Source organism: Manis javanica, chromosome 4, assembly GCF_040802235.1.
Source record: "Manis javanica isolate MJ-LG chromosome 4, MJ_LKY, whole genome shotgun sequence".
Classification (NCBI taxonomy): Eukaryota; Metazoa; Chordata; class Mammalia; order Pholidota; family Manidae; genus Manis; species Manis javanica.
In genome coordinates this window covers 139,209,874-139,237,304 of record NC_133159.1, presented here as the reverse complement: position 1 = coordinate 139,237,304, position 27,431 = coordinate 139,209,874, and the positions used below count along the sequence as shown (strand labels likewise).

At 40.0% G+C, this 27,431-nt stretch overlaps 1 protein-coding gene across 1 annotated transcript; it reads right to left on the bottom strand.

Moving 5' to 3' along the window:
* Window positions 1-13,471: 13,471 nt before the first annotated feature.
* WSB1 (WD repeat and SOCS box containing 1) lies at window positions 13,472-27,350 on the bottom strand. Its single transcript, XM_037003975.2, has 9 exons — window positions 27,053-27,350; window positions 24,310-24,478; window positions 23,134-23,402; window positions 21,861-21,992; window positions 19,097-19,197; window positions 16,683-16,855; window positions 16,108-16,221; window positions 14,962-15,069; window positions 13,472-14,637 (listed from the first exon to the last, which is right to left on the bottom strand). Exons 1-9 carry the CDS (start codon window positions 27,090-27,092, stop codon window positions 14,478-14,480), a joined length of 1,266 nt encoding a protein of 421 aa, XP_036859870.2. The 5' UTR covers window positions 27,093-27,350; the 3' UTR covers window positions 13,472-14,477.
* Window positions 27,351-27,431: the final 81 nt, after the last annotated feature.

Sequence of the window (27,431 nt, the reverse complement as noted above, 5' to 3'; positions counted from 1 at the left end):
ATAAAGGAAAACATCAAAAGGTGAGACCACATAGAAATGTAAAGCATATGTGTCAAAAACCACCTAAAGCAAAATATAGAGGTAAAATCTAAGTTTTGAAAATATTTGCAGCACATAGGACAGACTTGACAGTCTTAAGAGCTTCTAAAAATCAGTAAGAGGAACAAGGAAATAGGAAAATGGACAGACGATGTGAATAGGCAGCTCACAAAAGGGGAAGGCCAGATGTTCGCATCTATTTTTAAAATGCAGCAGACACGTGGTCTTGCGGGCAAAAACACAGGAACACAAGCCAGGCTTTCAACAGAAAAGTCTTTCCCAGCCGAGGGGAGCACGGGTCCGGGATGCCCGCGCTGGCCCTTGCCCCGGGGCGCTGGAGAAACAGTTCCACCCCTTGTTGAGGCTTAACCCAGGGTGAAAAGCCCATGGCCCCCTCGGGGAGGTGGTTCCTCTCTGTTCACCAGCGCGGACGACAGGCTTCAAGGGAGCAGCTGGCCTCCCAAGCGCACGGCGGGCCGGCGGGAGTGGGGCTGAGCCCCGCCGCCTCCTGCGCCCTCCCACCGGCTCCGGATGGGGCTCCGCGGCCACCGGGGGGCGGTGCTGCCCCGGAGACGCCGGCCTCAGCCCGAGGCCATGCCGGCACAGAGAGGCCACAAAGGCCCCTTTCTTCTCCGCCTGGAGATGAGTCACTGCCGAGGCAGATGTTAGAAACGGCCGCGTTCCAAGGCGCCGGGGGCAGCGCGGGAGCGGGGGCCGCAGCGGCGGCGCCTCTGAGTCACCCTGGACTCCTGCTCAAGACGCATCTGCGGCTCCTCCATCCTGGCGGCCAAGGAACTGGGTCAGACCAGGGGCCTGGTTTGCTGTGTAGCAGCAGCGACCAATGGCAGGAGGTGAGTGGGAAGGGCATCTCGATTGACTCCCTGGCTCATTCATGTGACCAATACCTAAGGAGTCCTCACTAAGGGCCACGCAGGTCAGGAGACTCTCTGACAGGCATTCTCTAATGAACTGTGAAAGCCCGAGCCACGTGAGTTCAGAATGTGTCATCTCAGGACCCTGGAGGCTGGGCTTGCCTGCACAGGTCCCCGAATCACTGGTCTCCCTGTCACATCTCAATTTCAACTGCCCACACTGGGACACCTCATCCTAGCATTGGCTCCCCTTGGGACCAAGCCCGGCCCCACCTCTGACTGGCACACCCAGGTTGTCCTCACTCTGATACCTGCCCCTGCCGCAAGCCCGCCCTACCCCCATCATCCTGCTCACTGTGGGCTTGGAGCCTGTGTTTGTGTCCCAGTCTGAAATGGCCACCTGCCTCCCACACCTACCCAGGCCCATCCAGTCTTCTCTATGCTTCTGACCCTGCTCTGGGTTGTCCAAAGACTGCATTTCTTTTTCATTCCAAAATTTTCACTCTTTGCCAATAAAAAGGACACTTTTGTCACCTGATCTAAAGGTGTGAGCTGCTGGACCTCAATGAACCTAGCAGCAGCCTGGACAGGGGGCACTCCTCTGGTTTCCAGACACCCAGGAAGGAAGGGCCTCTCTGGATGAAAAGGAATCTCAGGGAGGAAGTGGTGGGCCCAAGTGGCACAAAGACCTTATGTTATGCTCCAGGAGAGGCCATTGGAGGAGGGGCTAAGTCCAGAAGAAACTAGCTCTTTGGCTTCTCTACATCCTCTTTTCTCTCCCACCCGCACCTTGAGGCTGGGGCTGACGCTGAACCAATGTTGCCCATGGCTATAGACTTGGGCTGCTATAGGGCATTTATCAGGCTGTTTTGCTAACACGGTGTCATCTTGTCCATTGCCTCTCTACCCCCACCCTGCCTCTCAGTGGCTGCTGAGCAGCAGAGATGGCTCCGCCTGCATTATAGGTGGACATGCTGGGGCTCAGAAGGGTTAAACGATGTGCCAGGAAACACTGCAGGGTGGCAAAGGGGGTTAACTCCCAGGTCCCCTCACATGGCCCCCTTAAGAGAATGTGGGCAGCAGAAATGGGAAAGCAGATACATGGTGCCTTTACTGGGATGACTTGTTCCGCAATTTGAAGTTGTCAATTTGCCTCTAGCATTAAAAAACAGTTCCTTGAATGTTTGCTGGAGAATGTCCAAACAATACAAAGGTGTACAAAATAGAATTCAAATGAAAAGTCCAATTCTCCCCAAGCTCCCATCTCACTCAATAGCTAGGAATAAATATCCTTCCAAGCTTTGTTAACAACTAAATAAACAACTAAACAAACAAAATAATTGAGGATACCATTCTAGAACCTGCTCTATTTTCTTTAGTTTTATCTCCTTATAAAGGCTCCCAGCATCCTACCATGTGATTGACCTGGCCCTCTCAGATGGACAATTAGGAAGTTTCCCAGTTTTTACCTTTACAGGTACACACCCTTGGTGCACTGTGGAAACATCTCCAGGGACTAACTTCCTGCTACTCTCTTTAAAGCTTGTGATTGCAGGGGGCTGACAGGTGCAGGGCAGGGTACATCAAGCCTCCACACACAGCAATTCCAGATGTCAGCCTCCAATTGTCCCTCCCTCCACCTGCTCCCCTGCACCCTGGCCTGCCCCTCACCCCTCAGCCAAGAGGCAACCTGGTGTAAAGCTTCTGCCTTTGTGCACAGCCTATGAGGTCCTCTGGCACCCTGACCTCCCACCACCTCAACCTTCCTATTTGCCATCAAACACATCCATCGTTCTCTGGCTATCAGAACCAACAACTGTCCAACCAGGAGGACCAGCCATTTAGCCAGACTCCAGAAGTCTCCCTTTTGCAGCTGAGCAGCTCTGCCCACTGGCTTTGGTAAACAAACCCTCTTTTCTCTCCTTTTAAGGCAGTAACAAAGAAACAGTTTGTCTCTGAATGCAAATCAGACCACACTGGCTGTCTCAGAGTTGGCCTAGCTCTGCTTGGAGTGTGTCTGCTTATTGTCTTAATGAAGAGTCTGGGGACCACGCAGGGGCATCTGGTGAGTGGTGTGGGCTGGCCAAGCAGTGGGGTCCCATGGAGCCTGCCTGCATGCTTAGCTCCCAGCCAGGAACTGGAGGTGCCTGGGCCTTTTGCTCTTACACGTTTTTTGGGGGGGGGGAAATAATTTATATATATATATATTTTTTTGGTATCATTAATCTACAATTACATGAAGAACATTATGTTTACCATACACACCCCCATCACCAAGTCCCCCCCAAATACCCCATTACAGTCACTGTCCATCAGGGTGGTAAGATGTCATAGAATCACTACTTGTTTTCTCTGTGTTGTACAGCCCTCCTCATGCCCCCAACCCCTACATTATGTCTGCAAATCATAATGCCCCTTATTCCCCCTTATGCCTCCCTTCCCTCCCATCCACCCCAGTCCCCTTCCCTTTGGTAACTATTAGTCCATTCTTGGGTTCTGAGAGTCTGCTGCTGTTTTGTTCCTTCAGTTTTTTTCTTCATTCTTATACTCCACAGATGGGTGAAATCATTAGATACTTGTCTTCCTCTGCCTGACTTATTTCACTGAGCATAATACCCTCTAGCTTCATCCATATTGTTGCAAATGGTAGGATTTGTTTTCTTCTATGGCTGAATAATATTCCATTGTGTATATGTACCACATCTTCTTCATCCATTCATCTACTGATGGACACTTGTGTTGCTTCCATTTCTTGGCTATTATAAATAGTGCTGCGATAAACATAGGGGTGCATATGTCTTTTTCAACTGGACTGCTGCATTCTTTTTTTTTCTAGTGATTCTTTTGTTGTTGTTATCATTAATCTACAATTACATGAAGAACATTATGTTTACTAGGGTCCCCCCTTAACCAAGTCCCCCTCAAACCCTATTACAGTCACTGTCCATCAGCGTAGTAAGATGTTGTAGAATCACTACTTGTCTTCTCTGTTTTGCACAGCCCTCCCTATGCCCCTACACACATTATACATGCTAATTGTAATACCCCCTTTCTTTTTCCCCACCCTTATCCCTCCCATCCTCCCCAGTCCCTTTCCCTTTGGTAACTGTTAGTGCATTCGTGGGTTCTGTGATTCTGCTGCTGTTTTGTTCCTTCAGTTGTTTCTTTGTTCTTATACTCCACATATGAGTGAAATCATTTGGTACTTGTCTTTCTCTGCCTGGCTTATTTCACTGAGCAGAATACCCTCTAGCTTCATCCATGTTGTGGCAAATGGTAGGATTTGTTTTGTTCTGTGGCTGAATAATATTCCATTGTGTATATGTACCACATCTTCTTTATCCATTCATCTACTGATGGACACTTGGGTTGCTTCCATTTCTTGGCTATTATAAATAGTGCTGCAATAAACATAGGGGTGCATATGTCTTTTTCAAACTGGACTGCTGCATTCTTAGGGTAAATTCCTAGGAGTGGAATTCCTGGGTCAAATGGTATTTCTATTTTGAGTTTTTGAGGAACCTCCATACTGCTTTCCACAATGGTTGAACTAATTTACATTCCCACCAGCAGTGTAGGAGGGTTCCCCTTTGTCCACAACCTCGCCAACATTTGTTGTTGTCTTTTGGATGGTGGTGATCCTTACTGGTGTGAGGTGATATGTCATTGTGGTTTTAATTTGCATTTCTCTGATAACTACTGATGTGGAGCATCTTTTCATGTGTCTGTTGGCCATATGAATTTCTTGTTTGGAGAAGTATCTGTTCAGATCCTGTGTCCATTTTTTAATTGGGTAATTTGCTTTATGTTTGTTGTGGTGCATGAGCTTTTTATATATTTTGGATGTCAACCCTTTATCAGATATGTCATTTATAAATATATTCTCCCCTACTGTAAGATGCCTTTTTGTTCTATTGGTGGTGTCCTTTGCTGTACAGAAGCTTTTCAGCTTGATATAGTCCCACTTGTTCATTTCTGCTTTTGTTTACCTTGCCCGAGGACATATGTTCATGAAGAAGTTGCTTATGTTTTATGTCCAAGAAATTTTTGCCCATGTTTCTTTCTAAGAGTTTTATGGTTTCATAACTTACATTCAGGTCTTTGATCCATTTTGAATTTACTTTTGTGTGTGGGGTTAGACAATGATCCAGTTTCATTCTCTTGCATGTAGCTGTCCAGTTTTGCCAACACCAGCTGTTGAAGAGGCTGTCATTTCCCCATTGTATATTATACATGGCTCCTTTATCGTATATTAATTGACCATATATGTTTGGGTTAATATCTGGACTCTCTATTCTGTTCCACAGGTCTGTGGCTCTGTTCTTGTACCAGTACCAAATTGTCTTGATTACTGTGGCTTTGTAGTAGAGCTTGAAGTTGGGAAGCGAGATCCCCCCCCCGCCACTTTATTCTTCCTTCTCAGGATTGCTTTGGCTATTCGGGGTCTTTTGTGGTTCCATATGAATTTTAAAACTATTTGTTCCAGTTCGTTGAAGAATGCTATTGGTATTTTGATAGGGATTGCATTGAATCTGTAGATTGCTTTAGGCAGGGTGGCCATTTTGACAATAATAAATCTTCCTACCAAAGAGAATGGGATGAATTTCCATTTGTTAGTGTCTCTTTAATTTCTCTTAAGAGTGTCTTGTAGTTTTCAGGGTATATGTCTTTCCCTTGGTTAGGTTTATTCCTAGGTATTTTATTCTTTTTGATGTAATTGTGAATGGAATTGTTTTCCTGATTTCTCTTTCTGCTAGTTCATTGTTGGTGTATAGGAAAGCAACAGATTTCTGTGTATTTTAATTTTTCATCCTGAAACTTTGCTGAATTCAGATATTAGTTCTAGTAGTTTTGGAGTGGAGTCTTTAAGGTTTTTTATGTACAATATCATGTCATTTGCTAATAGTGACAGTTTGACTTCTTCTTTACCAATCTGGATGCCTTCTCTTACACTTTTTTACTCCAGGTTCTATGTTGTCTGCCTGTACCTCTTGTTCTTATAATCCCATTGCCTTGAGGAAAGATTTTTATATTAGTCAAATGAAAGATGGTAACCTTCCCAGTCTAAACACTAAAACCCCGTGACTCTGACTCACTTCACAGGCCTGCCTGAACCCTCTGTCCTCTCCATAACCTAATATTGCATCCACCATCAGCAAATTTTTCCCTTCACTCATGGACTGGGTTGGGGATGTGAACTCCAAGGAGGAAGAAGCTCCCTGTTGAACCAACTCGGTACCAACCCTTTCAGTGACAAGATAATATCCAATGCTGGTGCCGTTGTGGTGAGATTGTTATGCCCACACACATACTGCTGTTTGCAGTTTAAGTGGACTCCACACTTTTGGAAAGCAATCCTGGGACAGCACAAGAGCTACAGAGAGTAACTTTGGACCCGCTGGTCCATCTTTGGGATTATAAAACCTTTGTTCCTCCTTAAATGTCTAACCAGAGGGAAATTTTCATTAAACTGAAAGCTCCTTTGATACAACGTTTTCCTACATGCAAAGTCAAGCCTAGGCAGTGGCTCATAGTACGCCATCCATAAATTAAAACCTACAGGGCTGATGAATGCACTGTAGTGGTTAAAGGTGCAGCTCCAAGAGCCAGCCTGCCTCATTCACGTCCTAGATCTGCCACTGACTAGCTATACAGCCTGAAAAGTTGTCTCTCCTCTCTGTGCCTCCATTTCCTCTTCTATAAAATGAGGGTGATGATTAGAGCAGGACCAGTCTCATGATATTAAAAAATAAAGAAGGTAGAATATGTGAAGATAAAATGAGGAGAACTATTAGCTATTATTACTATTACTGAATAAACTACAACATTCTGAAATACCTTGTGGTGATTATAAATGATAACTCATATGAGGGAGCATTATGGACAAAATATTAATGACATCATTGTGTCCTCTTCATTGTGCCTGCCTCTTCCCTTGCCCTCTCTGGTACATTTTTTCTCAGCTGTCACACGACTGAAGGGCAAAACTAACCCTGTGCCTGCTTGAGCTCCCTAAAATGCCAAGAAGTGGCTCCACAGTTCTTTACCTCTCCTGCCCCCTCACCCAACCTGGCAGATGCCGACCCACCCTCCAAACTTAGCATTGCATCTAACGCCTCCCTTCCATGACAAGGGTGAACTCAGTTTTTCTGAATCATACCAATTGGAATGAGAGATAACAGGCTACTGGTCCTGCCTGCCCTCAAGGTCTGGGGCTCAGCCATGTATACAAATACTGCCAATGCTTTTCTGACCCCTTGATATCTCCCTTCCCTCCTTCAGCCCTTGCAAGGCAGCTGCCCCTTCTCTTGAGGCCTTGCTCTGCACCAGGGCAGGCACCACTGCTCTCAGGAATGAGTCTGGAAAGGTGTGAGCTGCAGAAGAGGGCTATACCATGTGCTTTGGAAGAGGCAGCCAGGAAGGGAGACCATGGAAGGACACTGGTACCACCCCACATGGAGTTGCCCAATGTCCTCTCTGGTGCCCTCCCTCATTGCCCCTTCCGATCAAAGGCCCCATTTGCTGGGGGGTATTCCTGGGGCAGTGGCTCCAACAATACAAGTGAAAGAAAACAGCATCCCAGTTTTTCAGTCGGGGCCCCGCTACTAATTTCACTTTGCCTTGATCAAGTTGATTGACTTCAGTGAAATTAGGGGGTTTGAACCAGGCCAGAGATTTTCAATTGGAAAACATACTTCTGTGTGGCCTGGGTTGTAGTTTAGACTCCCCTCTCCAGGTAAGGGGCCTGGCAAGTGTGTTTCAGAAATTCACAATTAACTCTCATGGTCAACACTGGCCTTAAATTATGCATTCTCCGGTGAGTGCCATGGAGCTCACTCACTGTGAACTTGGGGTGGGATGGTTCTAGAACCCTAGTGCAACCTCAAGAACTTGCAGCTGGTACTGCTTCCAGCAGAAACCCCCACCTGCCCTGGGCTGTATTCCCACCCCACCTCCTGCCAGGCTCTCTGCCTTCCCCTCCGGTGGAAAGAGGCTCCACCAGGAGCCCAGGGCTTGCGTCTTGAGGGCAGGAAGCCAACTTTGGTTTCCATCCAGTTCTCTCTTCTCCCCTCATCCCTCCCTGATCATCTGACTGCTCACATGAGGCCCAGAGTGGGGTGTGGCTGTTTTTAAGAACTTTGGCATTTATTTCAGGGAGAAAAAAAAACAACAGCTAAACAACACTAAAAAAAATTTCTCTCATTTGCTTCAAATTTGTATGAGGTAAGGGGATAATCATGAACACCAAGGCCCCTGTTGCTGTGGAGATCTGCTCTTTTAGGAATACTATAACAGCTCCCTACCTTAAGCTAGACACTATGCTAAGAGGCTTGATCTCATTTAATCTTGATGGTTAACCCTGGGCCTTAGGTACTATGATGATGTCTAAATTCACAGGTGAGGAAGACAAGGTTCAGAGACTTGCCTAAGCTTGGAAGTAGAGCAAAAATTATAGACCAAGTATTTCTTGACTCTGAAGCTAATAGTCTTATAGATGTATAACCAGACTCTGCCTTGGCCTCATCTGAGATTGTGTCCAAGGCCTCTCAGTATTTATATAGTGCCTAGAAAACAGACCGAAGTGACCCACTTTCCACAGAAAAGTTCCAGATCTCTCTTTCTCTCTTTCTCATCATCTCTCTCCCCTTGCAAAATGAGATACCAGGGATGAGATCTCTCTGGGAAAAGAAATAATATATAGTTTTCCTGTTATCTTTGTACTTTTCCATATGGCTTTAAAAAATCATGAGCATTTATCTTTAAAAACAATAGTCATGAAGATGTCACTTTAAAAATGTATGTGGAGATTTATATTTATTGAGCATGTATTTAATTTTAGATTCTCTTTTGCTCTGCTAGGAAACTCCAAGTTGAACTTTGTGCTCAATTGCACATTGGGTATTTCACTATTGCAGGGCCTGGAGTCAGAAAACCGGGGTTTGAATCCTGGCTCTACCATGAACTATCAGGCAGTTCTTTGGCAAGGTTTACCCTCTGTGCTTCAGTTTCCTCAGCCTTGAAGTAGGGATAACGGTATCTGCTTCATAGGGTAGTTGTGAGGACTAAATTATACAGGTGAAAACACTTAAACAGTGTTTACAGATGTTAGCTATGCTTTAATTTTAACAGATTTTTATTTTCTGGATTTCATTGTTAAGCCATTTTTCAGGAAGGGCTCAAGGACATTATATCTCTTCACTTGTCTCATCTTACCTCACACTTCATTTACCACTTCTTTCTGGTATCTTGTACTCCTGACATTATCTACAACATCCTGCCAACCTTTTTATTGTATATAAATTTCACTGACTTTGGATTTCATCAAAGCCTAGAGGCCAGTGATTATAACCTGTACTGGGAGTTTGTGCCACTTCAGAAAGAAAAACATCTGAAGAGTCCCAATTCTAAAATACATGCTAGTTTCAGAAATGTTCAAATGTGAAGGAATCAAATAGTGACTTTCTAATCCATGACTATAGTGAGAACGATCTGATCCTTCATTCCTGACAAGGGCCCCTCCTCCTCTGATTGGCATCTGTCTCAGCTGACTTGGGTCATTCTTTACTGGGCACAGAGCCACCCAGGTCACATCCAGACAAGTGAGTCTAACCTTGTCTGCACAGCTGGTACAGGGGCTCAGGTTTTTTCTGGATTTGGCAGTTTGTAACCTGGCCTGGTGTCAATCTGTAAAGACAGGGGCTTGAGCTCAGCTGACTTTCTCACCTCCAGGGGCTGTTTTGCCTCTTCCTGTTCCAGCTTACATGATGTGTGTGACACTGTTCCGTGGCCATTAGAGAGAGTAACCAGGCTCTGGAGACACAGTAACCGGAATTGAAATCCTGGATGTTATTTCTTAGCTATATGATCTTGAGGAGTAAGGTGGATCTCTCTGAACCTCCAGTTATAAACTGGGGATATGGCTTGAGTTGTTGGCAAGCACCAGGAATAGCAATGGAAACTCAGCTAGTGCTCAACAAATGGTAGTAACAGATGTTGAATGCCCACCACCTACCCAACACTGTAAAGATCCTAAAGGAAAGCTAAACACTACTCATGTAGGGGTGGCATTATTACAGCGATTTTTATATCAAAGCTCTAGAAGTTACAAGCTATTAAGCAACCACGGCAGCAATCACCCAAATCTTTCCTCAGCCAGCACTTCTGCAAAGTCCTCTGGGCAGCAGGCCATGGTGTGAGAAACTGGGCCAACCTACTAGTGAATGTTCTCCTGATCTCAGGCCAGACGGGCCAAGCCTAGAAGGCTGGGTCTTTGCCAGTTTGGAGCAGTGTAACTGTCTCTGGGAGCTGTTTCTCCAGGCAGCACAAGCTGGATGGGCTCACTCTGGGCCTCTCATCCAAACTCCCCAACCCAGGGATACTTCCATGTGGGCTGACCGGGAGCCAATAGCTCATCTTGCCATGGCTCCAACAGTCATGTGACCCAAGTGCCAGCCAAGGGCAGAACCCATGGAAGAAGGCTGCTGGACCCTCTCAGGTCTGAGGCACTTGCCTTTTAAATAAGGCACCAATATACAAGGAGCAGGGCATATTTGAAAGGTCAAGAAAGTGGTGTGGAAATGAAGACTGACGGAAATTAAGAAAAAGGGGCAAGACCACACTGGGCTGGGGCAGCTTACCTGTGATCACCAAAGAGGCCATACATGTAATGGGCCCTAAACCCAAATATCTACAAGAATCGGGATGTCATTTGATTGCATAAAACAGGGAACCATGCTTATGTCACAAATAGGGGATGGTGGGAACAGCATTTGTCTTGGAGACTGCAGACCCTTCCACATAGAAGGTCCATAGAATGTTTGCTGGTTCTCTTCTAAGCACAGCTGGTATCCTTCAAGAGAGGATTTGAAACCTATGTAACTTTTGTGAAAACATCCTAGGGGTCTTAGGGATAAGGAAACAGTTGGGAACATAAAGAAATACCTATCTGAGGACTCTAGCAGAACTTCCAGGAACATAAAGAAATGCCTATCTGAGGACTCTAGCAGAACTTCCATCTATGTTAGAAGTCTTTAGGAGGCATCACTGCTGGTCCTCTAGTAAGCTTCACCCGTGCTTTTCCTCAACAACCGAGGATGAATGACAGTATTAAACGGACACTGAGTCACGACTTAATGGATGAGCATCCCATTTTGTATTAGTTTAGAACCAGTTAGGTTTAGTGCAAATGTATATGCCTTTATGGTTTTCATTTTATATTAACCTCATCTTGGCTTATTTATATATCTATCACTCTTTCTCAGGTATTTCTAAATATTTAACCTTTTTTTCCCCCCTAAGAACTGAACAATTGGGAAACATACACACAAACCAATTGTTGGGAGTCACCACTTCATCTGTCTTCACTTCAAGGCATTTCAAGCCTGTTTCTGACCTACAATAAGTGACTTTTGTGGTTCACACTTTATTTTTGGAAAACAATTTTTAAAGAGTCATTTGTGCTTCAGTCTCATTTACAACAAAACAAAAACTATCACCATTTTCACTGTATTTTAAGTTTTCCTAGACAAAGTCTAGGCTTTACTCTCAGACCAAAAGAGCAATTTCTCTCTGGTATTAGACAGAGAAAATTCCTAGAACTCTCTCACCATCTGTAAAGGAGAAGCAAGGATAGTCATAGTTGTAGTCTCAAATAGGGAAAATAATGCTGGACTTAATCAAAATTGAATTAATTGTTCTTCCTTCCTTAACACCAGCCTCAATCATTTTTTCCCGAATCCTCAGCTGTTAAAATAACAGGCATATGTAAATGCCAAATCACCACTACACAAACTGTTCAGCAATCGACAATAGAAATAGATCACTTTATACCCAATTAAGACCAGGTATTTTACTTTTGGTTAAAAACAAGATTTACAGAGCAATGGGCAGGTTGAGATTGCCTACTCATCTTCATTCCTCCTAAACATCTTACCATATATGTAAGTCAAGGTTATGATGACTCTTTCTCCAGGTTGTAGTTTACTACCAACAACTTTTTCCTCTGAGGACAAAGATTTAAGAAAAAAAAAAAAACCAATACATTCTGAATGGCTGTGGTAACTGACTTTGAAACTGACATACAGTAGTGAACTTTAACTCTTACTGTAGATACTATTTTTTTGTTTTATAATCTATAATCCTATAGTTAAAATGTATTCTTAGGCCACAACCTGGTCAGAATTAATTGGGATAAAATGTTTGTCACCCACAAACCTTCACTTGGATTAACCTGAAGGTTGGATTCAGTCTATGGCTTCTGGCTTTTGAGACAGGGTTTTACCTCACATACTTTTTCTTATCCCTGTGCCGGATGGATGACTGCCGAGTCCTCTACACCTTCAAGCCACTGGCTCAGCCCATAGGCAGGCTAAGGTGTAGTCCAGCCTTCTTGGTCTTGCTGCCCTGAGGACAATGCAAACCAGTTGAATCCAACTTCACCTCACTCATAAGCAGACAGGGAATTTCAAGGATCAAAATTTTTTTGCCAACCTAAGATCTAGTTACAGGTCTTAAAGTCATTTTCAATCACTTTAAGTCATTTGAAATTGTGGAGAGCTTAGCTGCTGAGTGTGAGCGGCATTTTCTATGTTCACATAGGAAACAAAAATAGGAAATCAAATTAGAACATAAATAGTATCTTGCCGGTTCCCCAAATGATACGCTGTGGCAAAGAATAGGAGAGCGAGCAGCCAGTCTTTTAAAAATCAGAGCTAGAATCTGACTGTCAGTCGCCAACCACACATTCCCTTCCTTCCTTTGGTCAGTCAAAAATGTTATTGCTACCATTTTCTTCTCAACAAATGGAAATTTTTAAGTGTGTTTCTACTTTACAAATTCTATGATCTTTCTTTCATCTTCATACTAGTTTTCATGGGAAAGGTAGCAAGCAAATCTGGCCTCAGAGAATGTTATCTTCCAAAAATGCTTTTTTTACTTGATCAGATATATTGAAGAGTAAATAATTTAATGGTGTGTACAGTAATGGTATTTTACTATTTTAAAATTATAAAGCAGATATATTATAAAGTAAACTGCAAAAAAAAAAATCACACCAGGTTTGAAGATAAGATGCTTCTATGCTTCTTTTTGTAAAATACAAGTGACTCCCTAGAAGCAACTTAGGCAGATTTTCCACTGGCTTTCAAATTTATAACCTAAACTCTTGAACAGTCAACTATGAGAACTGCCAAATAACTCCTTAGTGGAAACAAGTCTTCAAGAGCACACACGACTAATAAAGTTTTGCTTATTTTGCCTCTCCAAAGGGCCCACACCACTAGATTTTTCTTACGGCTACTGTACCCAGATAGGTTTATCATAAGCAGGTAAAAGCCCCTAAATCTTTTTCTTCTCATTATTTTCCTTTTTTTCTAGAGCTTTTCTATACTTTTAAGGTAAGCAGTAACAGTTCTCCCAGAACCACTGTAAAGTTGTTGAACTCATAAAGCATTAACTCTGAAGTAGTGTGCTATACTTGTGCTATTTATTACCCTTACTTAATTTGCTTACAGAAAGCATTAAACCTTCCAACATATTTAAGAAACATCTGCAAGAGTGGGTTTGTTTTTTTACAACTCTTTAATTAAAAATCTCAACAAAAATATAATTAAGCAATTTACATAACACACATTCTTAGTATCTGCAGGTAAGATTAACAGAAGGCAAAAACAGATATACTGTATTGCTTCTCTTTGGCAAGTCACCAATATTATCCACTGCAGAAACATCTGTTATGTATAAAAAAACAAAAGTAACAAGCAAAAAGCATGGCCTTAAAATAACTGTCCTTAGCACAAACAAAATATTCAGTAATAATACGGTAGATGGATTTTTCCAATTGACTAAATTTGTAATACCTTATACCACTGAGATTAAAGTAGCAAGCTCTATTCAAAGTTAAGGTCCATAGCAGTAGTTGTGGGCTGGGGGGAGAAACTCCTTTTCTAGGTATATTATCCTGGCTCTCTTTTCTATTTAATAATGTTACACTCAAACTCTACCCCTCAGATGCCATTCCTATAGAAAACGATCTTTTCCCTACACAAAAACTGTGTTTTCTTGCAGGTCAGTTGTCTAATGAACCCCCTCCAACCAAATACGCATTTTATATGGGGCAATTCAGCATTCTTAGGTCAGTACTTACCATCTAACTCAGTGTCCAAGAAATTAAAAAATTTCTTTCATTTAGATACTTTCTTGCATTTTACAGCAAAGATACATATGTGGCTCTATTGAAGCAATATATACATGTTGGAACTAAAAGTTAGAAAAGCAAAAGAAGGGTCCATTCAACATATAGCAGCTCATATCTAAATATATACATGTATGTATATGTCTTCACAGTTACATTTTAGAAAAAAATTTACAATTGATATGTTCAGGATATCTCCTATAGTCTATAAATAATATTTTAAAAGCTGAACTGATCAAAATGCAGTACAAGAAAGTATCCAATTAAATACATTTTATAAACCTTGAAAAACAGTTATATGAAGTCAGTAAAGCTTGAGGTTTGTGAAAAGTATGTCCTGTCAGTCCCTACTACTGGGGAAGAAGACTAGTCTTCTAAATATGATAGGAGAGAAACTCCAAAACTTTGGAAGGAATTGGCAGCCCATGGACTTCTTGAGTGGACATCACTCTCCGGATTGACATGCGACATAAATGTTGAAGGCTGGGGACTTGCCTTGGAGTTGCCCAAAAATACACGCTTCCATCATGTGTCCTAAACAGAAACAAAAAAATCACAAGCTCAGTCACCCAATTACATGTATTCCAACATCCTGCAGCTCAATTTAAGGCTAGGTATTAGAGTCACAAATATACATTAAGACTTAATTAAGGAAACCTAACCAATTATCTCCTTTATAATCCTATTATATATGATAGCATATAATATTATAACACTATATGATATTATATGTCATACAATAATAGTACTACAAGGAACCCTTATGGAAGGAAGATCTACAGACAATAAAATACTGGTTACTCTGAATAAAGCTACCTTAAATTGCCTCTTGAAGAAAGTAGAAAAAAATCAACTTACCCTGCAGCTAAAACACTGCCATCAGTAGAAAAGGCACAGCAAAGACCATTGCTCAAAGGTGCAACTTGCACTGGATAATCTTCATCAATTCTCCAGAACCTCACCATTCTAGAAAGGAAATCAACTGTCCAGTGAGTATCTAGTAGGATATTTAAGGTAAAAGCAACTTTAAAAATTCATAAAGAAATGCCACTCAGATCTGGGTCACAAAAACACACACACCCACATGCACGGATCACTGCTGCAAGCAATTACTCTAGCGTGCTTTATAGAACATTTTATCATCAACACCCACAGATAATTTGGATCAACTCAAACTGAGATTATAATGAAGGGCTGCCTTCCCTTCCCAGTGCTCAGATCTATAATGCTCACAACCAGAAGCTTTCTTTCTTACACTTAAAACACAATCAGTATCTGATCTGTTTTACTCTCTTATCAAGACATTTATAAAGCTTTTTCACCTAGGTAGGGTATGTCTAGAAACAGCAGACAACTGATATTCAGAATCTATCTGAGCAAACAGGAAAACAACCACTACTGGTAAATAAATAAGAACTCTCCCTTGTACGTTTGCTAACATTCTGGAAAGAAGACAATGAGTCACTTTCAGAACTGATGTGACCAATTTGCTTAATGCTTTATCCATGGACACTGTATGATAAAAGCATAAAATGGAAAGGCTACATCTAGCTTCTGCTTCTTGTTAATAAGCAGCAAATCTCACTCATGTGACATTTTATTTTTTAGTTTCAATTGCAGTGGATACAATGTACTCCCATTTTACCATTTATTTCATTTTGAAAAAGGCCTTCTGCTTCAAACCTTTATATTACTGAAAAAAAAAAATCTATGAGCCACTGTAGAAGTAATTAAAAATTTCCCCAGCCTGCCTAAACAAGTTAACAAACAAGGAACACAGGAAAGGCATACATTATCTTTTGTTTACATGGATACTACTGAGGCTGGTATTCTTTAAGATATACCATTTCCCAAGGTCTTGTCTAGAGAAAAAACATTAAAACTGAAACTGCAGGTAGGGCTTTATTTTTTTAGCCTGAAGAATGCTTTCATTAAGTAGAAGGATGAAAGGAAATCTTTTAAAAGAGAATAGTAAACATGTCAAGTTATAATTTACACACTTACTTATCATCTGCAAGGCTTGCAATATGCAGTCCATCATGACTAAAAGATACAGATCGCACCCATCGGTCATTTGCTCCTCCAGCAAATATTGGAGTGGGTGGAGGAAACAGGTGCCTGGGGTCAAATACATGTTTTCAGTGAAATGAGAGCCACTTCAGGAAACAAAACTACCCAGGTACAAAGTAATCTATCTTAGAATAATGCTTAAATTAAAGGGGCCTTAATGAACACAACTGAGAAGACTGAATAGAGTTGAATTACAAGAAAGGGACTTCAAAGAATTACTAATCTCCTTTTTACAATGTGTTAAGACACTAAGATTAAGTCCAACTTTAGTTTTAACTATTTTTCCTCAACACGGAACTCTATAACTACCACCTCCACAGTCATGTATTGTTAAATAACAAGATCTGTATCAAGAGCAACAAGGGCTTAAATAATACCAAAACTTTTAAATTATGAGAGAATGTAATTTTAGGTTTCAAATGTGATTCCAATCATTCATGTGACCTCTTAAAAGCTATACTGATAGGAAAAGATGAGTTACAGACAAAAACAATTTGTGCTGTGCCCACCCAAATTCCATCAGAATGTCTCCAGTGTGTGGATCCCAGATATACACTCGAGTATCATAAGATGCAGTAGCCAGCAATGCTCCATCAGGAGAAAAGTCACAAGCTACCACATCATGGTGGTGTCCTTCAAGTTTCCGTATCATGGTGTATTTATCCATATTCCACAGGAAGACCTGCAATAAAAAAACAAATGTTACAGCTCCATTCAGACACACAGAGGACAAAAATGGCACATCTTAAACTAAAATGGCTAAATTTAATTAAGATATTAAATTAAACATTATAAATTATGAATAATTTAAAAATATGCTCAGTGTCATAGATTTAAAAAATCAGTCTTTAAGTTAATTAAATAAACATGCAAATTCTATTTCAAGTGTTTCTGTTAAATGTTAATTAAAAAAATAAGCCTAAACATAAAAAAGGCAATGCAATTTAATCACAAAGTTATACTGAAATCCATTTATTCCAAAAACTAATTAACTAAAATATACAGAAATAAATAGGGTTAAAGTACTACAAACCCCCTTCTTTTGTTTTTCCAGAAACTACCAAATTTTTAAAAAATATACAGACAGAAAACGTAAGGTTAACAAATTGTTACTCCATTGGCATCTCCCTTTGAGATAATCACTTGTTTACAATAGGCTTGGGTCACCAACGTGAGCCTAGGAAGAGAAACAGATACTGCAAGCAAAGAGAATTTTCACAGCCAAATGAAATTTCTTTGGCAAACAACAAGGATGAAAATGCTATGCTATGAAAATACTAATTTTCATAAATGAAAATGCTAATTTATGAAAATAACACAATTAACATTCTGTGTATCAAGATTTGCCAATCTTATTTTTTCCAAACTGACCACAATCATTAGTCATTTTAAGTATAAAACATTTAAGTAACTTTAGTACAAGTTCATATCGTTTTAGATTCTAAATATCAGTAGTTAGTTAGACTGTGCAGAATAGCTCTAAATAGGATTCTAATGTTTACTTCAGTCTGTTATATTAAATGTGAGCTTTGAGGTTTAGAACAATCCTAATAAAGACAATCTCTCCTCTTGGAGTAAAGCAATCCATTTTGCTACTTTTTTCTGCACAGATACAATATACATTATTTCCAAAGAAAAATAAACACAAATTTTAAAGTGGATCAAAGACTTAAGGTATCTCTAGCATCTCAGAGAATTCCAAAAAACAGCACAGACAAACTATCTGAAAGCCAATTACATTACATTAAATTGCTTTCACATTTCAGACTCCCAATTCTATCAGACTGGAGATCAATTTACTCGGAGGAGTCAGTGGGTTTCACTGTGGGGGAAATTATTTTTAAAAAGAAAAAAGGAAAGAAAGAAAAGCAGAAAGTGGACATCGACCAGCACCTGTGTACGTACAGTACACCTTGCAGCCGAATGCAAGGTTACTTCATCCTACGGTAAAGGTCGCCCCCAGCCCGGTAGCCAGAGATGCCACTCTTTCTGCCCAGCTAACACCATTGTGCGCCTGTGTGCGAGTGGTGCCAGCATAACCTCAATCACACCAATATTGCTGCCACCACCTGTGACAGGGAAAGCAAGAAGCATATGGAAAACACACAGCCTAAAATAGCAATGTCAACATCTAGCTTTGTTGTTCTTACGATTTTAAAGAACTAAGTATCTTTTTTTCTAAACTTCCAGCATTTGCAACTATCACTTTAACATACTTCTTGGCTAAGTAAAATGCATTTTAACCAGCCTCCACCCCCATTAATTCAAAGTGTACTGTGATCATCACATGTATTTGGACTTAACCATTTTCATAAATACCTGATGCTAGTAAGATCTCTTTATATTAATTCAGAGCTGCTATGACAACTAGAGTTCATCAATAAGCATGCTCCTCATAGGAGTTACTTTATACCTTAACTACAGGTACGCTATGTATGACAGACCCTATTAATTTCATCTATAATTCACTCTAGGACATATATGAGTGCTATTTTTATTCTTATTACATTTTTAAGTTACTCTTCAGCTAAATGTCCAGGACCAGCTGGGACTCAAAACTTTTAAACAGCAAACTGGACAAAAAAAATAGAACAACAGAGAAGAAAATAATTAGCAAGGGATGTCTTAACATTTGGACTAGATCTTACAGAGCACATAAACTTTTCCTAGATCTTAGAAAAAAATTAATTTGACATGCCCCTTATTTTATGAATATCATCTCTAACTATATGCAATCCAACTGCTCACTTCACAATCCATAACTGTATTTCTCTCAGGCAAATTCTCCCCCATCATGAAATAAAACATTTAAGATATTCATGACACCGAGCACAGACTTAATAGGTTACTTAGATTTAAAATGATTATGCACACATTATTGTAATTCAATTCACAATGAATGTACAAGAACTTTGACACATACGGCTTTACTGGCTCCCACTGAACACAGCATAGAAGAGTCAGGAGAGAATGCGCAGCTGTACACCCAGTTCTGGTGGCCCCTCAATATTTTCATCATGTTTCCTGACAAAAATAAATACCAAATAGAATCCACATTAAATAAGTGGCATTTCAAAAGTGGCAGAATCATAGAACCACAAATTACAATAGTGGCAATGATCTAATAAAAATGGGGTTGGCGCATAAATCTGCAAAGAAGTAAAAAGCTAACCTTTGCAAACAATATGGCTTCTCTCTCACTTACCAACTTTACATTTCCCTGTATGGCCCCGGAAGATGACTGGTTAGCCAGAGACGGGTAAGATTCCTCAAGGGAGGAACAACCTAAGACAGGCACAGTCGCAGGGGGGCCATCAGGTGAGAATTTGGGGATCAACAGAGGTGAGGCTCAGAACCTCACCCCCCCTGCGTTGAGAGAAATCTTCTGCATCCGTGGATGTCTTGCTGCCCTTGTCTAGCCTGGATTAATACTTAGTCCATAGGCACACACCTGATCATCTGATCATCTACATTTGCCTTCTTACAGCACTAAACTATGTTTTCTATCTTTATCTTGCATCTACCTACCACTTCAGCATTTTATTAAAAATAAAAATAATAATAATAATAGGAGAAATGTGGGATCAACATATAAATCAAGTACAAAAATCAAACGAATATTCATATTTGACCTGATTGTTTATAGGTCATACTGCATGATCAAAACTGAAAGTTTCTGTGATGAATGCCCTTGTACTGTTCACCATGTAAGAATTTATTCACTATGTAAGAATTCGTTCACCATGTAAGAACTTGTTCATTATGCTTCAGAAGATTGGAGACTGATGAGAATTAGGCTTGAGATGGATTAATGATTGTACATTGAGCGTTGACCCCCCTATACTGAATTTTATTGTTGTTAACAACCATTTGATCAATAAATATGAGAGATGCCCTCTCAAAAAAAAAAAAAAAAATTAGCTGTTAAGTCTGGGGAGGGGTCTAGATTGGTTCCCTGCATGGCTTTCACTACCTGTACTGATTTTTATTTTTCATGTGATTTTTGTTTCATATGAAATAAATATAAAAAACAAAAAATAAATAAATAAATAAATAAATACTACAAAAAAAAAAAAGATAAGGGTGGTATGTTACAAGTTTTGTAAAATTGTTACACACAAAAATAACACTGTGTATTGTCTATGGCATGCATGCAAATATAATAAAACCGCAAAAAAATTAAAAAAAAAAATGGGGTTGGCAATATATGCCAGTTGATTAATTTTTTAACCAAAGTTTTATTGGAACATAATCATGCCCATTTATTTATTCATGTTGTGCTACAATGGCAGAAGAGGGAAACTATGGCAGAGATAGGCTGGTCCACAAGCCTGAAATATTTACCATTTGGCCCTTTAAGATAAAGTTCACTAACCCTTCATCTACAGAAGACAGGATTCTTTTAGTCTAATCCCCTTATTCTACAAATGAAGGATCTGGACCACAAGGCTGAGACTTTATGAACATCTTCAAAATGCTTTTTTATCCTTTTTCCTTTTTGATAACCTACATTCCACTCCAAAGCACACAATTATGTCTAAGAATTTTTAAATACTTAATGCCTATTATATGCCAGGGACTGAGCACACAGCTTGTGAATAAGAAAAAGCTCCCTACTCTTTTGGAGCTAAAAGTTTACTGAGTCTACATTCTTAAAACACATGCACACAACTAAAAACATGTGGAGAAAGGTACCACTTGATATGTAAAAGAAAATAAAATTTTAATTATCAAACTGTTTTAACTGTTGGAATCTTTTCACCCCGTCGCAGCTGAACAATGAGAATGGCTAAAATGTAGTTGAGGCACCTCATGGTTTGCTAATATATTAGTGTATTGTTTTATCAGGCAATCGTCACTACCCACCAACTGTAACAAGTCTCAAAATCTGAGGGTTTTATTCCCTGCTACATTCCATTTAAGCTACATTACCCTTAAGCAGGCCTGTCTACCTCCACCTTGAGGCTGTTAGAGTACTAGCTGATTTTATTTAAATATACAGTTTTAGTTAAAACTATGAATTTTTTCATTAGAGGCTGAGAAGGTGGAAGTAATGTTCACCTTGGTCCTCTCAAACAAGGGACACTCTCCAAAACTTTCTAAGCATCACAATTAAAAAGAAAAACCTGAGTACTTGACACACTGATGTACCTTTAATTATACTGAAGGGCAAATTCTTTTACTTTTTATAAGATAATTTGTTGCTTAACGTATCCAACTTACTGTTATGTTTATTAGCATTTACAAATTTTGGTGTATAAACCGTTTTAATCTAAATTTTATTAGAGTACTAAATTATAGTTTGTTACTTCAAGATCTACTTAAATTTTCACTAAGCAAATGACAAAAGTTAATTACCCTCACTAGATAAAAGGAGATAAATTAACACAGACCAGTTCATATAAAACCCCAAACTGATCCAGATTTTGTCCTTAAATAGTTTATATATATCTGTGTCATTAGTTTCTGAATAATATCAGACTGTTTAACCCCTGGCTCCTATTCTGGGTCACCTTTATGGTTTCATTTGATCTATATAGGGAATGGGACTAAAGGATTAAGCATACAAAATGAAACTTTAATCATATACCACTTTTAAAATCAAATGTCCCAGACGATCCCAGATACCTCTCAGCAGTTATATGAAGAAACTCATTCTTTTTCAAAGCCTGGAAAAAAAGACATACCATCATCTTTCAGGTCCCACACTCTCAGAGTTTTGTCTCTTGAGGCTGACACTAGGATCAAGCTCCCATCTGGAGCAAAAGTTAAATCTCTAACCACTTCAGTATGATCTACCAAGTTAAGGAGGAGTTTTCCTAAATGCAATAGAAGGGGAGAAAAGAAGACAATGTTAATCATTTTTATCAGCTTCTATTTCTTAAAAACAGAGTTCCTCACCATTAAAAAGAAATGAGTAGGAATACTTGGGCATCTCCACTTAGGCATCTCCTTAGTTTATCAAGTATTACATGACTTATTGGTAGTACTTTTATTATTACCTTTAAAGATTCTCTATTTACACTATTTTAAAATGTACTATTTCCAGGATAGTAAAGCCTAAATTTATTAGAAATGTTAAAATGGAATTACTGTAATGTAAACAAATTCCTGGATCAAGTTCATTTAATATCAAGAAAACAAATCATCATTTTCTAATTATATAGTATGATTTAAAAAAAAAAAACAATTTTTCCCTTTTTTCTTTTCTTTGGCCTACTAGATTACTAATGGACTGTCAAACTCCCCAAAAGATGTCACAATAACCTAAAATTTCAACCATAATTTCTGCAAAGTGTACTTTATTCATCTAATATTGTACGTTTTATATTCTATGAAGATCTATGTGCTTACGTTAAGTATTTTTCAAGAATCCAATCAAATTTACTGACTCTATCCTCACTCAATGTTAGTATCACTTGCTGCTATATTGCTCGTTTCAAACTGTCCTTCAAATTTCATACTGCATGCTATCAGCCAGAAGCTGTTTTAGGTGGTGAATAACTTTATTTTAATTGCCCAAAGAATTTAACTTCTCAACCTATCCAGTTAAACTTTAGGTAAAATGTCACTAAAACCTTCCAAAGGTTAGATAGTGACTGCTGAAAACCAGATTTGCCTTGAAAACCTCCACAATAACAATCTTTGAAAAAGCACTTAAGAGAACACCTTGCTATTTGAGTCATAAACTAAATTGCTAGTTTATAGGTGATAATCAACCAAGCACTCCTTACATGCCCTTCCTGCTGTAACACACTCTGAAGAGTGATTAAGCAGCAAGAACTCTATTTTCCTGAATTAAAACCATGAGCTGAAGATGCTATTCAGGCCAATTATAAATATTCACAGCACCGATTCTTGCTTTTCAGTAAGTTAAAATCCTCAAATCATATATTCTAGTGCTATGAGCAATGCCCTGCATCATAAAACAGGTTTGCTTTTAAAACTATGACTCCATACCTGTATATACATCCCATATTTTGATACGCCCATTGTTTAACCCTGTGGCAAGGAGTAGCTGATCTTGTCCAAATCTGAATCGATGCCATTCTATATTTACACAGCGACTCTGTTTTTCTGGAACTGAAGATCCAAAAGCAAGACTCCAGACTATATCACCACAGTCTATGATATGTTCACGAGGCTTATTTTTTTGACCACCATCACTATTTTGTCTTGACAATCTCAAACTGCTTGAATTGGTGATATTCTTGGTGCCATGCAGAAGACTAGAATGGAAAAAGGGTCAGATTGAAATCTAGGTACTATTTACTCTGGACTCCTATGGATACTAAACGATGACAAATGTTTGTTAAAATAACAACAGAATCCTATAGATGGGAAGAGGAAAAGTTCCTTTTAGCTATGACAAAATAAAGTCAGATCAGAAGGGCATGATAGAATAAATTCAGATCAAAAGAAATTCTCTGGCTGAGAAAAAGTTTCACAATAAAATGATTTATAATCTATTTGTTTAAAATTTTTCCTCAAAACCACTATATTAGAGCTCTTTTAATTAATATAAGGATAAACAAGCAAAAATAAAAATAAAAACAATAAAAATCCAGTAACAACATATGTGAAGCTGACACCAGAACATAATCAGTAGTTTAACATACTTTCTATACCTAACATAATACATTATGAGGACTTCAATGAATCCAACCATGAAAGTCGATTACATTCAAAAGAGCAGGGAAAGATTAAATTTAGTGTTCAATACATTTTACTAAAACTTTTCAACAAATATTGACACTCAAATAAAAGCAGAGGGTCTATAAGTAGATGAAAAATTACATTATCAATGCACCACTGTTATCTAATAAAATGTTGTAAAATCCAAAAAGCGCCTCATAACAAAGGTCAACCTGCCCCTGCACACCGCAATATACACACTTTTAACACACAGAAAAACTTAAAAGACACAAAAGTATCTGAGAATGTATTCCGTAATATCTAAGGCCAGACAATTCTTCCAACATATTTTCCAATATGAATATTTAGCTTATGATTAAAAAATATTTATAAGTTTACAAAGGAAAAACCTTAACATCAATATCTTTTTATTACTCCATACAGAGAAAACAGAACATTCTACGAACAGACATAAACTACAAAAGAAGTAAAGAATCTTACAAGTTCTTTAGGCACTGGGACCACGGAACAAGCTTTACTGTACGATGTCCTTGAGACCAAGCAAAGTATGAACCATCTGGAGCAAAAGCAACAGTCCAATTTTCATGACCACATTTCTTGTCAAAAGGAGATGCTGGAGCTAAAAGTTCACCTATAGTACGTGATCTCACTAAAAACAAAAATGAAAATACAGGGTATCACATATAACCAACAATGAACTTGAGACTGCCTCCACATTACCTTACGACTCTTTTGATTCCATGGAATTTTTCCCTTTTCTATGCAGACAAGGCATAATGAGTTCTGCTTTCCACCCCTACTAAAATACTGGTTCAAACAACAAAGACCACAAAACAAGCTAATTTGCTCTTGAATATAAAATTCAAAAAATGTGGCCACCATTAAAAAAAAACAAAAAAATTCCAAATATATAGATGCTACACCTTTCCAAGTGTCCTATTAATAATTACCTTGGGGTTCCTTGCATATTAACAGGCATATCATATGATCTTTGCATTTTAATCAAATTATTTAAATACTCATTTACATACAGATACAATATTATAAACTAGTACAAGGCTTGTAATGCAGTGCTTTGAAAAAAATCTTTGCTAAATCCTTATTACCTGCAACTGTTTAGTGTTAGTAATCTTAGAAATGTATGATTTAATGACCTTGTATAAGGGAAAAGCTGCCTGCCATGGGAACTTGGCCATAAAGATACAACACTACATTATTAATGTCTGGACAGTAGTAACACACCATCTGAGTCATGGCCAAACCAAGCAAACCAGATAAGCTCCTTCACATTCCTCCCTGCAATTTCATAACCATCAGAAAGGGAGGATCTGTGGTAGTGTCTTGTGAAAGAGGGCAGTAACTCCCTGTCACACAGACTTCTATTCATGGCATCTTGCCTTTACTCTTTCCATATGTACTTGAGAAACCAAACAGCTTATAATACCCAAGAAAAAGGGTAAAAGTCTCATTGATACAAATCTACACAGAAGTATCAGTGACTCTTGTATGCAAATGATAATCAAAAAAAACAACCCACCTTCCCCACTCCAAAACTGGGGTTTAAAAAAAGCTTTCTGCTTAGAAAGGTTCTTTTATATATTTCGCACTTAGTAACTTTGTACTATATCCAGGAAACAGGAAATAACACTGAGACCTAAATATGCAAAAAGAGTTTTTAATTAATACGCTTCTTAGTAGATGGTTCTTCTACCTTATGCAGGGTGCTAAAAAGCTCTATTTATTCCTTAGAAGAGAGGACTGGAAAGTTTTTTAAAAGGTTCATCAAGATGAAGTAAAAAGATAAATGAAAGCCTATTGCCCATCTGTAGTACTATTGTGTAGTTGATAAAATCAAACCAATCACTGGACTGAGAATAAGAATTGTTGAGTTCTATGTACTTTCAGGATGTACTTTCTAGTCAAATTAAAATCTGGACATGGATTTTTTTCTCCGAATGTTTAAAATGGTTATTAAAGCCAGGGTTAAAGTCCTCTCCCAACCTGCCATTTAACTTTACCCCTAAGAGAACACAAATACAGAATTCTAAGATACCTGTCTCTAGATCTAAAAATTCACCCACATACAGGATACAGGACATTTTGGCTACTTCAGCTTCTCCCATTCTCTAGAAATACCTCCTCCATTTATTGAGTAAAGGCACACATTTAGTTGGAGAGTATCAACAAAAGCAAAGGCTCTATTCTGTGGCCACCTCCAATTTTATTTAACACATTAAGTTCATTCAGTATTGGGTTTTCTTTTGGGGGGATGCTAAAACTGTTTTTTTAAATAAAAATTGTATACATTAAAGGTGTATAACACGATGACTTGCTAAGTTCAATGTTTACTAAGCATATCAAAGCACAGCTCTCCTTCCCACTCCCCTAAAAGTTGTTCCAGTTATTTTACCTTAACAGACAGTTTTTAAACAATGTAAGGTGCTCTTATCTGAGCCACTGGGTAGATCTTGACGCACAACCTTCAACCTCTTTTGCCCCGTCTTCAGTGTAGCAGGGCTAAGCCACTAAACCCCTTCTCTCGGACAGCCTCTCTCGAGTTTGCTCTTTCGTATAACAGCGTTTTCTTCTCTCACTCCACACAAACACTCTGCACTTCCCTGCCCCTAGGTGTATAAAAGGTATTGTCTCCTCTCCTGAACAGCTGCCTGTCTTAACGCTACGCCATTTTTTAAAACACTGCTTTTTCCAGACTGATGACACCTCTTCGGTAGCATTTCTCCTTAAAGAGTGGTTGATACACACGAGGACCCCCTCCCCTTTCATTACCGCTTAGAAAGAACACACAAGTTTACTTTTCCCATTGTAAGGTTAAGAGTCCCTGAGACTTGCCCAGCACTTTCCTGTCCACTCAACGTCCCAGCTGCTGAGCCACGAGAATCCCAAGATAATGGCCCTGGTCGGACTTCGATGAGGCGTGCGCGTCCACCCTCAGCCTCGGCCACACGGTCACCGTGGCCCCCGCCACTCGGCGCCCAGGTTCCCCTCCTAAGACCCGCACTCCGCTTCCCTCCGCGCCAGGCGCTGCATCAACGTTGATCCCATTTACCCACCCCCCGGGCAGCTTCCTTCCTCGGCGCTCTAGGGCTGGGCCCCGGCTCACCCTTCTCCCCTTGGACTGAAGAGACGTTTCCTCCCGAGCCTCGGCCGGAGCGTCCCTGCCTCCCTCAGCCCCCACGCTCACCAGCACCATCCCATTCCTCACCGATCTCTTTCTCGTTGACCCTCGGGGGAAAGCTGGCCATCTATGGGGCACCGTTTGATTCCCGGGGAGCGACGCGGACGCAACGACAGAGAAGGGAACGGCGAGCGCAGAGGGGCGTGACGCGGGCTCGGTCCCTCCCGGTCCCGGGGTCAGAAGGGAGGGGCGGGGACGGTCGCGACAGTTTCTGCCGACTTCCCCGGGAATGCTCCGGAAGGCCTCAAACCAAACTACGGAGTCAAACACAGACAATAGACCCTGTTCCTGCCTCACGTTTAAGAACCAAGTCACCTCCTCCTACGTAGTCGACTGCAAAAGAGACACTGGAGACAAAATGGCGGGCAGCGCGGGTGATAGCAGGGCGGAGGGGGAGGGCCTCGTG